This window comes from Mya arenaria, chromosome 12, assembly GCF_026914265.1.
Source record: "Mya arenaria isolate MELC-2E11 chromosome 12, ASM2691426v1".
NCBI lineage: Eukaryota > Metazoa > Mollusca > Bivalvia > Myida > Myidae > Mya > Mya arenaria.
This window is the reverse complement of record NC_069133.1, coordinates 67,263,319-67,278,678: the sequence shown is the minus strand read 5'-3', so window position 1 is coordinate 67,278,678 and position 15,360 is coordinate 67,263,319. Positions and strand designations below refer to the sequence as shown.

Genomic DNA, 15,360 nt, shown 5'->3' with positions numbered 1-15,360 from the left:
AGCAAAACATGTTGCAATAAAACCTTCACCAACGTAGTTTTACGGCACAAACAAAAAATATTAATCAACCATTTCAACCTTATTTTGCATGATACATAGCGTCACTATTCACAATTATATGTGTTTTGCTTCTGGTGCTAACAATGTCCTCATTTTATTTGCGGACTGAATATGGCATATCCGAATTCTATATCACAAATAATATTTAAGAATTTTGAAAGTCTGCATTACACAAAATGCGTGCGTACACTGCCAAATATGGATTTTGCTTGTTCTCTCGAAAGGTCAATACGACTATTTGACTTTAACAAGTCTACGTTGTATTACTAGACCTCCCCGTCTTAATATCCCACACGAGTTGGTGTCCTCACACATTTGTTGGCCAATAACAATTTGTCATATTTACTTCAGCTCCATATCATGTAGAGCAGATTTGACAATGAACTTAAACATTCATTTTCGTACCGTGTATTTTGTCGATGTACATGATTTGGATAAGTCGACTATTTTCATAAATCGCTCTGCCCGCCCTCTGCGCATGTGCAAAGTAGCTATTACTGACAGTTTAGGGTGCCGTTTTCTGGAAGCAGTCGAAGCTTACGCCATGGACCCGAATTTGAAAATAGATGCGTAATCAGTGACCAAATCGTTTTGAAATTTATTCAGAGTACAATTAAAATATTTATGTGACAATATTCAAATACAAATCTCATTTACGTTTCTTAAGCGTCATTTTCCGAGTGAGTGGCCTGACGTCATGTTACAGCCCTTTCACAATATTCCGAGTGAGTGACCTGACGTCATGTTACAGCCCTTGCCGAATATTCCGAGTGAGTGACCTGACGTCATGTTACAGCCCTTGCCCAATATTCCGAGTGAGTGGCCTGACGTCATTTTACAGCCCTTGCCCAATATTCCGAGTGAGTGGCCTGACGTCATTTAACAGCCCTTGCACAATATTCCGAGTGAGTGGCCTGATGTCATGTTACAGCCCTTGCCCAATATTCCGAGTGAGTGGCCTGACGTCATGTTACAGCTCTTGTCCAAAATTCCGAGTGAGTGGCCTGCCGTCATGTCACAGCCCTTTCCCTTTATTCCGAGTGATTGAGCTGACGTCATGGTTACAGCCGTTGACCACTTTCAGAGTAAGAGAGCCGTCAAGACATGCGTTGATCAATATTTGTATGTGAAACCATCTTAAGAACTATTAAAAAGATTCATATAAATACTTGATTGATGCGAATTCGAATCGTTTACATGATTCGAACACAATTCAAAATAAACAATTTACATGTTGTTTGTTTAATTGGATATTATGTAGAATTCTTTACATTAACATGAAACACAAAACAGACTCTGAAAAAGGGCGTACTAGCACTCTCAACGTATACACGACTTATACGATGTCCTATGCATTTACAACTACACAGGACCCATAATTTTAAACAGTTAAATATATTTGAAACATTAAAAGGGATACGTTTATACTTTTTTGGAAAAGGAACACATAGCACAATTAGGAAACTGAAATGGCATCGCGTAAATGTCAAATACATTAAATCATAAACTTTAAATGAACAAAAAGCTGACTTGTATGTTAATGAAACGCAACACACATTGAGTAATAGATACAGTGGCGGCAGGTTTGAGCAAGATATGGACGCATGATGGAATACACACGTCAATTAACGTTATTAGCAAATGTCCAGCTTTTCGCATGTAGTTTGAAAATAAAATACAAGTACATTTTAAAACGTTAAACCGATAGTTCTTAATTTGCTTTATTTGGTGTTTGAAATTATATTTGTCCATTGTGATGGCAATATCTTTCGAGTATAACATGAAGTGATTTTCGTAAATCAACAGTGAATCAGTCGATTTTAACAGAGGTTGGATCAGTAGGCAAAACATTATATCATACACTAAGCTGGTAAAAGTATTATTAGTATGCATTTACCAAATACATCCGCCGTGTGTCTCCGACATTCCTGGTCAATTTATATTGGTAAATGCATTTTAAATTACCTTAACCATTCCATGATACATTTTGTGTATATATATGATATTTATCAATTTGTCAAAATAAACAACATACATCTCATATATGTTGAAACAAATTTAAATCTGTATTGCTTTTATTCTTGATTATAACAATAACATATAGAGAGCAATTACATTGTCTTGGTTAAATTGTCATCTAAACACAAACTACTGCACCCAGGTATTTCAGATATCTATTTGGTTTAAACATATTTTATTGAGCAAAATTTATCAACATTTCAATACAAATACATAATCAAATTTCAGGATTGGAACGGTAGAAATAAACTAATAGAGTTCCTTTCCCTGTTATGATAAATTACAATTAGCATTTGAGGCGGATACTAGTGATGGAGTTATAATCATATTAATATACAAGCTCATATTAAATAATGTTTAAAATTTAGGCAATTGAATGATAGACGTTAAATGCAAAAACATTTATTGTAGAACAAAAAACTTTACTCTAAATTAATCAACTGTATTGAGGTAGAAAAAAATATAGTATGAGAAAGAACGAAGAAGAAATGAAGGAGAGGCAAAGTAAAAGATGTGTGAATGTTGGTGGTTTGAGTCGATCACTGGCTTTCAAATCTTTTTGACAAATAAATGAACTGCATCAAACAGAGTATTATTTTGCTCTTCAGTCAGTGTGTCATCACCATATAGTAAGCAACGGAGGGTAACTTCAGTTGGAGATTAAACATATTTTGCCTTTGTTCAGTAAAGAGAGGACAAATAAAGAGATAGTGGTATGTAGTCTCCTGTCTTCCACACATGCAAAATGGTGAGGGAACATAGAGATGGTGATTCAGGAAACTACAATCGTTGCGTAGGCGAGTGTGCAGGACCTGAAGCCGGCGTTTCCCGTAATAAAATATTCTAAATGTTTTGAGCTTATCAGAATAGAGGTATGATTTAAAACCAACGATATTGTTTATAGCTTTGTGTCAACTGGAAGAGAATTCCATGCAGATATTGTAGAAGGAAGGAATGAATTCAAAACAAAGATGTGCGGGCTCGGAAACTAGATATATTGGATGAATTTCTAAGTGTTCTTGATGAAGCTTGTCCTACTGTCTGGGGAACCAAAACCGACAAGTAATCTGGCGTAAAACCATTTTTCATTTTGAAGAAGAGAAGAAGTTTGTGTTTCTCGCGTCTAGTACTTAAAGTTTCCCAACCAGATTCAATTTGTAGTAAATGCAGAGAAACAAGTCTAGTACAACCAGTAACCATACGTGCACATTCGTTTTGTATTTTATCCAGTTCGTCTTTTTCGTATTGTGTACAATTATCCCAGATAGCATCTGCATACTCCAAGATAGGCCTAATAAAGGAAAGAAATATTACCCCCAGAGACCGCCTATCAAGTAGATAACGAAGACGTTTCATTATATTAACTCTGGACCAGGCTTTATCTTTGATGTAGTTAATATGAGCATGCCAACTGCAATCATCAGAGAGAAAAATGCCAAGGTGTTTGTGAGATTCAACAGAAGGAATAGCTGTGTCGAACATATTTACTGGTGGGTGAATGGGTTTATTTCTTTAACGAGATATGACCATTGATTCTGATTTTGATGGATTGAACTTAACGAGCCATTTGTCGGCCCAGAGAGATATTTTGTTAATATCATTCAGTAGTTTTAAGGCTGTAGAATGAGGGGAGTCGACAATAACAAAGAGACTCGTATCATCCGCAAAAAGGTTTATATTTGAATCAACATCCTTAACAATATCATTGATGCATACGAGGAACAAAAGAGGACCTAGAATTGATCCCTGTGGGACTCCAGCTTTAATCTCAGATAATGAGGAAGTAGCTCCTGGAATTACAACGCGCTGAGACCTATTTCCTAAGTAATTGGAAAACCAAGACAGTATACGACCAGAAAGTCCTGCTTGTTCAGAACTCTATTTGGTGTCTTTCTTCACAGAAATTCGAATGATCCAAGTGTGACAAATGTTTGCGTCGGCGATTTAGTAGGGGATCTTGTTGAGGATTTTGTAGTTGATGTAGGCGGTGTTGGGGCCCTTTTCTTACACTCCTTCCGGTGTTTTGGTGATATTGGATTTTCACTGGTGTTTGACTGGACGTCACCAATTGGTTTATATGTGTCGTCGGCGGCAGGTATGTCTTCGGGAATGCCTACAGTTGCTAGTTTTTCTCTGGAAATATTTGCTGAGCTACCGCCGTCCGGAGTTGACCCTCTTTTTCTGAATTTCTCATCGGCTCGCTTTTTAAATCTGGTTGTTTCGTTTGATATGTTAGTTTTAATACCAGTAAACGCTTTGTCAGTCTTATGTTTGAACTTGGATGTTTCATCAGTAATGTTTGTTCTTAGGTTAGTGAGACGTGCATCTGTCTTCTGCCTTAACCTGCTTGTTTCATCTTTAATATTGTGTTTCATATCTGATACCTTTTCCCGCGCATTTTTGCTAGCTTGGTTTACCTTATCACCTATCTTCCTTTTTGCCTCGCCCATTTTCTTCTTAGCCCTTTTGGACATACTGTGGAAAAACTCGACCGCGACATTGATACACATAGAAACCAATGACAGACCGACACACATGTATATCGATGAGATAATAAAAAACTTCTGATGTGCAGGTAAAACATCACCGAAGCCAATGGTTGAAAGAGACACAAATACAAAGTAGAATGACTCTATAAATGTCCAGTCCTCCCATATCATGTACATGGTCGCTCCCAGCATGATGTACACAAACAAGATACCGATCGCAATACTGATTGGAAGGTTAAACTCATCGTCCACCTCGTACCCATTTACCACCTTGGAACTACTGCGACTGCGCTGCCCCGCCGCCGCCGCGGTCGCCTCGTCGTCAAGGCTATGGAGGCTCTTTGCCTCCAGGCTATCTGCCTCTCCTGCTTCAACGTGCGCCTGTTCTACGAGGACTGGTGCGCTGGAGCTTCTTGTCATCTTAAAGTCCGCCTTCGTAACCTGATTGTTTGTCAGAAGTAGTTTGAAATAAGTGTTTTTTTAAATTATAAAATGATGTTCAAACATTTACATATACACAGTTTTTACGATACTAGGAGTAGTGTGAAAATGCGTGCATTTAGTTCAATGCTTTGAACGTTTTAATAAAAACAAACACTACTATAATTGATAGAAAGCATGAAGGGCTACCTGATATTTATGCTGCAGCGAAGAACGGACCTTTCGGAAGTAGCCGGTGTAGTAGTACCTCCTTAAGAAGGCCCACAGGTACTTTAGACCACGAGTGGACACTTTCCCTTGTTCCGCAAGCACCAAAAGCACCAGGGGGATCCCCACACTCGCATACACGATCGTCAACATACGCCCGATACCCGTTACGGGATATATGTTCCCGTAACCTGGAAAACAGTAAAAAAACTGTACAATGTAACGAACTTACAAATTACCTACCAGTGTACACATTGAAGAGTAGGGCATACATCGTAGTACATGATCACCAACACACACAAAACCACCCAGTAAAAGCTAGGTAGAAGTTATGTAACCCAAAAATGTAACTATGTGATCAATACCAATCACATTTACCTTGTTCATCGTGTTAAGTATCTCTAGTAGATCTTAACCGAAAATGTAAAAATGTGATAATTACTAATCCCATGAGCCTTGTTCATCGTGTTAATGTATGTCTAGTAGATCGTACCCAAAAATGTAACTATGTGATCAATACCAATCACATTAACCTTGTTCATCGTGTTATGTATCTCTAGTAGATCTTAACCGAAAATGTAATGATTAATAATGTGCTAAATACCAATCACACAAATCTTGTTCATCGTGTTTATGTATCACTATTCCGCGCAGTCGAACACATTTAAAATGGTATTCAACTGAGGCAAAACTGATGCGTCAGTCTAAAAATAATTCATAATCTAATAATATTTTCAAACAAACTTATAAACTCAATTATAATCAATTATTTTAAGTTAAATAAAAGTGAAATAGATACAAACATCGGACAATTTCGGCCATGTCTAGGAAACATGTGTATTGTGTGCCAAATAGAATATCAAACACCATTCATCTTTAAATACTCATGGCAAAATTCCAGCAAGTTATACGATTGTTTCTTTTTTTTTTAATAAAAAAAAAGATATATTCGAAAAAAGTAGTGTTTTGTTTTTATTTAAAAAAAAGAGGAAAACGTGATATTTCTTCTCACGCAAAACCTTCGGCACTTTCAGTATTAAAAAATGACACACACATTACAAATTACAATTAACAGTTATGACATCACCAAACCGGGTATGAGTAAAATATTAAGATTTTGTTAAAAGTAAAGTATTTATTTTGCATTTCTTACTGGAAATTATCGCAGTATTCTTTCTAATCTTATCTTAAACGGAATTAAAATGATCGGATATATATATTCTGTTTTCTATTCTTCTAGGTACTACATTTCTGCAGTGAATATAGCGCGGAAAATAACATTGCTTTGTCAGTTTGTGGTATTCGGCTTGCCATCGGCGCAGGTAAAACATATTTTTTTTTTATCTGAGGAAAAACAACATGTGATAAAAAGGATCTGACATTCCTCATCGTTTAATATAAAATTGCTAGAAATAGGTTAGGAATCACGCAAAATGCTCGCTTACTAACTATTTTCAACAACTCGTTGAAAAAAAATATATAAAATATGGTAACAGTTTTACATTTGTATTAAGTACAACGGGCATCGAGTATTGCAGCTCGCTTTTATTTATTTTGATTCTTATTTTAAATACATAATTATTACACCAAATGACAAAATAATAACCTTTAGATTTAGGTAGACACCTTTTTTGAAAAGCGGAAAGTGCGCAAACGTGACTTCAAATATATTTAGGCCTTACTAAAAGTGTTTCATTGTTAAAGTGCTTATCAATATGTAAAGCTAAACAAGAGAGACAAACTTATGTTTCAACAGACGGACTGACTTGTTATCTCGCTCAATGCCTGCACCTTTTATAGGAAAACAGTGCAGATATATTATTTGGAAAGTACTGGTTCTAAAATGTCCCGAGTGTTTGAAAAAGCTCTGTGTATAAAACTTGTGCTTTTATGTGCAAAAAACTGTGCATGCCACGTTTCTATAATATGAGCAAATTTCTGAAACGGTATTAACACAAATTAAAGGGAGAAGTGTTATAAATTGAGGATTGATCGCATTTGATCTTGCGTTTATGCTGTATGAACTCTGCACAGCACACGAGAATATTCCATACAGTAGAATTTTATAATAAATAACAATATTTCGAATCAATGTTTGATAAACAATTCGTTTATATCATGAACATTTTTGTGAATTACGAACATGGTGAAAAGAAGACAAGACAGCACAACTCTAATGCGATCTAATCATTAAAAATACAGGGAATACAATAGCACTAACTCTACCATTTATAATTTTGGCGATTGTTTTTACTTACCTGTGTTTAATGGAAATACCAGAACTGATCACTTATATTTCCACTCATGCTATACCCTTTTTATAATTTTCCGAAACTTAAAAAACTAAAAAAGTTATTTCCCAAGTAAGGTTCCTTAAATCGTATTTATAGTGAATGTGTTATTCATAAAAAAACACGAACATCTATCGTTTTCCATAAAGAGTTCAAAAATAAATTATAGATATAATATATAATATGTGGGACTCTTGTTATACAAAGCATGCATGTTAAAATCTAGCTTTATTGAAAATAAATCGATAGGCATGGGAGAGTTCTTGAAAACTGCATTTGAACTCCATTTGTACAAATACTGTAGAAATAAATTTTGTCTGTCATTTATTACCTTACGAATCATAACAAAGCTGATGCCTTTCAAAATGTTCATATTAGTAGACAATACATGCATACAAACATGTATTTGATAGGTTAATTAATATCATTGTTTAGTATAGGAAAATTTAATCGGAGTCTTTCATGCGTTAGTTTGTAAGAAAAAGGGAGGGAGATAAGGCGTGTGCTTTTTATGTTATATCATTTTTGTTAAACGAAAGCCATCATTCGCTATGACTATAGGGATATGACACATAAAATATTGATACCCCCCCCCATAACTTTACATAATTCGATAGTCATTATTATCATTTCTCCCCAAAAATATCCAAATTTGCATACGAATGGAAAATAAAAAATCATATAATTGGTATAACCCTAACAACACCCTGCCTTGTCTGAGAAAGAACATATAAAAATATTGGATATAGAGCTGGTGTTCTGCATCTCTAATCATAATCAGGGTAAACGGCATCAAGCTATAAGATTTCAAAGTAAATATTATACCGCTTAGATAAAGCTTAGTTTGATTTCTGTAAAACTGATAGGTTTGGATTTCTACTGCACAATAAAAGACGCATGTTTTGAACGTGTTGTGGTGCTTGACAAAAAGTTTATTTCTTTCGCAGTTTAGACTTCAAATTCTGTATAGTATATATATATATATATATATATATATATATATATATATATATATATATATATATATATATATATATATATATATATATATATATATATATATATATATATATATATATATTATGGTGCATTCCATAATATCTCAGGTGACTAGCTTAGCAATTATTGAGTGCTTGATAGAAAAGTATTGATGCAAACATGGTCATTACATTTTCGTGTACACTTGGAACGCGATGACACCGTTATCTAATTGCCTATTTCAAACATCAAACACTTTTTCACTAACCCGTTTGGACGTTTAGAGATGAGAAGAATCCCGTTTTAAACGTCTATTATTCTAGACTAGTACGGGACGTTTGAAATAGATTATAAAAAAAAGCACTCATATTAAACCATGTAACTGTAAAAAAACACGCATTAAATGCATTAAAAGAGGCTTTATTCGTAAAATAAAATATATTCAGGTCAACAAAGCTTCTAATGACACAGAGTCTGACACACAACACTATTTCATTGTGAGTTATGGGTGCCCTTCATATATATATATATATATATATATATATATATATATATATATATATATATATATCATTATGTTTTGACAGGATGGAATAAAAAAACCTAAAACTTAAAATTGTTCGTTGGATACTGTCTTTTCGTGTACGGAGCTATTATGAAATCAAATATCATGGTTATATAGCATGTTTGTAAATGTTTTGATCATTTCAGACGTAATATGTTTTACCCGGAATCTCAATAAGAATTACAATTTGTAAGGATTTGCCATATAAAACATCGTTAAAAACGTCGGCTCAAAACTATTTGGACTAGTGACCGTATGTATAGTTGAAGATGCTGTTTCTAAATATAGACGAACAAATAATGCATTGGAGGCATGTATCTGTCCTTTTGTTCTTGATATCGATATGCAAGGTTTTAGGAAAGTACAAGGCGAGAGATATATTTTTCTATAAAAACATGCACTCTTATTACCTATGGTGGTATAGACTGTCCATACGAAGAACAGGCTGTCCCAGTACGTCCACACCTCTACTGTGGAGTCCGTGGTCACATCATTCTTAATCGCCTCCCGGATCGACGATTCATAGTCCACCAAGAGATTGGTTGTGACCGCCCTGAACTTGTTCACGCCTTGGACCTGATTCACTGACTGCAGTAATTGAGTAATTAGATTTTTTCTAATATCCGTAATATTGGATTTGTACTTTTGTTCATGATATGATTCCACGGCCATAAATATGGCGGCGCCGAGCGCGGTGTATGCTATAAGAATAATGATAAGCCCAACCAGGGATCGTGCCGCCTTGTACACGGTTTGGGCGACTCTTTTTGTCTTTCCAAGACATCCCTCGGGCTGGTCCAGCTTTTCCGAAGAAACCGTGACGTCAGTGGCCAATGTGTCCGTACTGCCGGCAGCTGACACCGACAAATGACCGTCATCCGCGTCCATCGACCCTTCCAGTTTGTACAGGAGACGGATGTCCTCTGGAAATATATTTCAGTTATTCTAGTAGAAGCATAAACACCTCGAACTTGTAAGAAATGTTCACTTTTAATCCACTGAGAAATATTTGCCCTGCACCGTCTTTATAGTTATAAAATATTTATGTAAAATTAACAACAAAGTTAAACCACCAATCAACAGGAACGCACCAGATAATGGTCTGGTCTTTAGAATCACAACAGAACCTAACAGAATCAATTCTTGATAATAAAATCATAAAATAATAATGCAAACGAAATATTTTGTATGAGTTAGAAATGTAATAGGATTTAATTTCACTGGAAATTCATTGACAGTGTGCATTTTGGTTTGAAGGATTTTGATTCTTTTTATAAGCTATGAAATATGGAAACAACAGATCAGCACACGTACATTACAGGTAGTAACTTATGATTTGTACTCTAATGTTTTCATGTAAATATGAAATATAAAACGCGATACTATGCTTGTTGGAAATCACATACGCCTTATTACATTATATATGTAAAATGAAATTTAAAGAAATGGAAATTATAATGTAGAAAACCTCAAGATGGTATATCAAAGATAGTTCATCAACAAAACTATCTTTGATATACTCTCTATTAGATAAGAGTTTTATTCCGATCATGTAACTAGACAAGAACTTTGAGTATAAACAACATGAGCCATTCTTAATGAGCGAGTGATGGCTGCATGGTGATGTGTATCATGGAAACAGGCTAAAAAAACCTCGAAGAATTTTCACCATTGGTTTTAAGTAAGTTCGAAATGTTTATAGCGTTTTAATGCCAGAAAATGTCTGGCCATATTAGTGTCTGCATGTTTTCCCTTCAATTTACGTAATTGCCTTTTCATTTTGTTGTGGAAAGAGATTAGTATAAAAAGGTTAAAACAAAACACAAATGCCTCAAACACAAGAAAATCCCAAACCAGATGGCACACTTGGGCAAGTACATAGTTCTGCTTAACCTTTAATACGTTGAAGTACGAATATTGCTAGGACTTACTTTTATGTTCTCATTACTTACAAACAGAAAGATGTTCTCTAAAACCCCAGGACAATAATACATCGACTGCGGGATCTACACATGAAGAAACATTCTTAATTATGAAACATTTGGAGATCGCAACACTGCTTGGACACATAAACACATTTCAGGTTTAATATTTTAAGTTATTTCAAAAGTCCGAAAATGAGGACGAATTGAACATGGAAAATACAATGATGTGAGTTCAGGCTTGGCACCGTACCTTATTGCTCAATTAACCAATTAAGTCCAGATTGCGACCTTGTCCGCACTACATAACAATAAGACGGACGTGCACAAAAGTACGTCACTACTTATATTTTCGTGGAACAAATATTGTCTGACTCATAACGGCTTGATTGGTGTTAGTATATATTAATAACTTGTAACAGCAGTGGTTTCGTTTGCCTCACAATGGCAAGAACTAAACAGTAAGTGTCCAGAACTACCAACACTTTCACGTCTATTCTCATACATTCATTTGCCAAGAACAGTTTGAATCCTGCCAAAACAGGGCTATGTATATAAACTTGACATTTTAAAGATAAAACAAAACTCACGTGTTTCATGTGGCAGACATTTCCGCAGGAAAAGCAACTACATTTGTTTCTACATAATAAATGCAATGTAGTAAATGCAACCTTAATTACCGAAAAAGATTTTACTGTAAGCTTAATATAAAGAAATTTAAGCACTTATTCCGTTGGCAAACTTTCAAACTTCGTCTAGGCGTAAACGCTTTGATAAGCATTTAAACTTGCATGAATTGTAAAACTATCACAGAACATTACACTGTATTGGTTTTGATTTTAAATATTCTTAATATATAAATGGGAATGACGGACAGGCAAACATTTGGCGTTAGAGGCCTCAACATCAAAATACAAGTCAACACCACCGTAACTTACATCACACACATTATTGAAATTAATTTAAACCCATATCACCTGTGCATTGAAACAATTAAGCATTACTAGGATGAATGAGGGTATAAATACAACCTGGACGAGCTAAAACGGACCATGCACTTGTTGTGATAAAACGGAACTAGTGTAAAAATAACGAGTGAGGGTTTAATGAATGTAGGAATGTTTTTTTTTTCGTACATTTAAGCGACCTAGCTGCAACTTTGAATATAATTGAACAATTTTATTGATTATATGAGAGCAATCGTGAAGAATGTGCAAAAGAGCCGAAAGTAAAATTTGTCAATTAGCTTACAAAAATATATGAGTACAATATTGTCTTAGTTAATTAACATTGCTGATACAACTTTCGAAAATTATGCTTTTGATGATTATCCGTTTTGTCACAAACCACCAGCTCGTTTTCATAATAAAGATGTTGTTTAGCGATGGATTAATATAATTAATTCTACACTTACCACATGTATCTATACCTTTCACACATATTATCTCCGAATGGTTTTGTATAACTTTGAAATCTAAAAATCTTCAACACGTTAAAAGTACTCGATAATGCATTGTATGATGATACTTTACGCCGGTAATTTGACACGCCAAGTTAAGATCTCAGATTACTTAGCAATATTGAGGCAGAATAAACAGAACACTATTAAAATCAATACTAAGGCTTCTAGCACAGCAGGTATGATCTGTACTTTCTTATAAGACTATTTTACTGGCACACGCCTGAACGACTAAGTGTTATCGCCATACCAGCTAAAGGATTTTGTGACATAACGGAAACAAACAAAAAATTGTTTTACCAGATTAATATATATCAAGTTGATTGTAAAAGCAAAAGTGTGTAATGTTTATCCTTTCTTCAAAACACGTGTTATATATTTGCCATCCGATGCTTATCTGCATTACTCATGCTGGTTCCGTCCAGATCGTTGAACGGTGTTGGCATTCTCAGCCGTATTCTCCTAGTCACAGCGCTACCCTGGGAAGTCCCGAAGAAATAAATACTTTCGTACCGAACATTACTATGCTTGTCATTAGTTCTTCGCTGAAGCCAAATAAGAGAAACAAATCAGATAGACTTGTCAATGAAGCCTCTTACATTTCTCATCTGTGTAAAACAATCCCAGATTGAAACGAATTTCTCATCTACGGCTTAATCATTATGGCTTCAGTAAAAGTAGTGAAGGTTTATAAACGTATTTGCAAATGAACTGTGAATAATTTTACATCAAGAAAATATCTTCTTCGTAAGCTTGTTCATTTAGTTGAAACTGTTTTATATTATGTTTCATTTTGAAACAATACGTGAAAAACGACAAGTTATAACAACATTTATTTCTCCCGTTAGTAAGATGTGACACCAGAATGTGGTCTTGTTTCGTGTGTGTGAGTGTGTGTGTGCGTGTGCGTGTGCGTGTGTGCGTGTGCGTGTTTGTGATGTGGGGGATGGTGGACCAGAATGTCCGGAGAAAACACTCCTGTGTCCGGCATATTCACTAATCAAACTCTTATTCTAGTTAAACTGTCGCCATATTAATTTATTCCATTAGCGCGTTATCGTTGTATTTTGCTTATAACAGAATAATTATGCATTATTAATTTACATTGATGATATTATCGCCATGATGGTATCATATTTTACAGAATTATTTCTTATATTAGTTTTGCTGGCACACATGGGTTTATTGAAGGAGGCTTGAACTATATTTTATATGTGAGAGTTCAAAATGTGTTTATACTACTACAGATAATATTAAGATAATTAATATGCGGTTAGTCGTCTGAGAAATACATCAATGGAATGACCCGCCACCCCCATAATCTACTTATTTCAAACGAACATTAGAAAGTCATTTAATTAGGAGTGAAGTTAATTATGGAAAATATTGGAAGTTTCATATACATCAAACGACGCATATACAGGGCTCATATAGCAGGTATCTCGTGCGTTGATTTTATTCTGCTTCATTCAAACACTTGAATGTCATCTGAATGTGTTCGAATGTGTCAAGGTGTTCATTATTTACTTTAGTGTAATATTCTTATAGTATACGGGTAAAAGCAAACCTACTACATATAAATCTCTTCTGAGGACAAAGTTACATTTCCACTGTCAATTACTTTTTAACTTTTATTGGAATACGGTCTTCTTGAAAATCTAATACATTCATCAATCATAAAGCATCCAAGGGTTTAACATAAAACCCTTATTTTAAATACATATGTAAATATCCGTTAACACACAAATTATATAACAACTATACACAGCTTTATGCGCCCTAAAGGACAATACAATATTGCTGAAGTATTAGTGCATGCAACTAGTTTTCTAATGAACCATGTAAAATCAATGTACCATCAATCAGCATGAAAGTAGCAACCCGATAGTATCCATGTTTTTACAAGATTCTACTAGAGCTCTTTGATAAAACATTAGCTGACACGAGAAAAACAGGTAAGTGTCTAACCACTAGACCACGGGTTTGCCGCTATAGGTGATGAACACTTGTAACTGGCAAGAGCAAGTCACTTCTCACTGATTTGTTGACCCCCATACCTTGTGTACACAACTAAGATCAGTAAATAGACCAGTTGGGAAGAAGCCATTTGGCACCAACGTCCTTTAATGTACTTTGTTTGCAACTATGCTGTATTTCGCTTTATCTCATTATCGGACGAGCGACAGTTTACCACCAAGCTAGACAGTCTCTGGGATTCCGTACGTGTTTAATGTTTTGAATACGATCGAAAGATCGGAGCAAAAATCTTTGCATGTTTCTCTCGGGCCCGAGGTAAGGGCATTATCATATATGATATATAAACTGCAAAAGTCAGTCAAATGGGCTCGAAATTTCTAAACAAAAGGTGAAACACATGTTTCATTAAGCCCTGCCGTATGTTCATACAGTGAAATTATTTCTAGAACATAAGTTTATGACCGGAATAAAATCCCCTTTTTTAATCATTGTCAGCAAATATGTGATAACAATATTTTGTCTGAATGGATGGAATATTATCATTACTCTCTGCAGAACTTACTGACGTCCCACAATGTTTTCGTATTGCGGATCATCAGCATATTAAACTATTTGGTAAGTACGTGGTCATTTAAGTCCGAACCCCATGTTTTGACTCTTTAATGTTTATTTTTTTTATTTTTTATTGTCAATTTATATTGGATAAAACAAACGTCAACACTGAACATAACACTTCTATGTCAATTGAACGTAGTATTTATTATCTATTTGATCAGCGGCTTCGTCAATGTCGTCACTAGTTTCATCGACGTAAAATACAATTAAATACAATTAACGGCAATAGAATGTCACTTGATCTATAAATAGCATAATTGTTCTACTTTTCGGTTGATGAAATGATCATCGTACACTACTTTGCACATACCAGATCTGCTCCAAAAATTGACTGATC

At 34.9% G+C, this 15,360-nt stretch overlaps 1 protein-coding gene across 1 annotated transcript in view; it reads right to left on the bottom strand.

Annotated features, from left to right (window-relative positions):
- Positions 1-3,974: 3,974 nt before the first annotated feature.
- Positions 3,975-15,360, bottom strand: part of LOC128210905 (uncoordinated protein 58-like) — a 31,220-nt gene continuing 19,834 nt past the window's right edge. The window contains exons 3-6 of the mRNA XM_052915256.1: positions 12,838-12,976; positions 9,461-9,973; positions 5,170-5,407; positions 3,975-4,977 (exon numbers count right to left, since the gene is read on the bottom strand). Of these exons, the coding sequence (XP_052771216.1) occupies positions 3,975-4,977; positions 5,170-5,407; positions 9,461-9,973; positions 12,838-12,976 (1,893 nt within the window). The remainder of the gene's footprint in view (positions 4,978-5,169; positions 5,408-9,460; positions 9,974-12,837; positions 12,977-15,360) is intronic.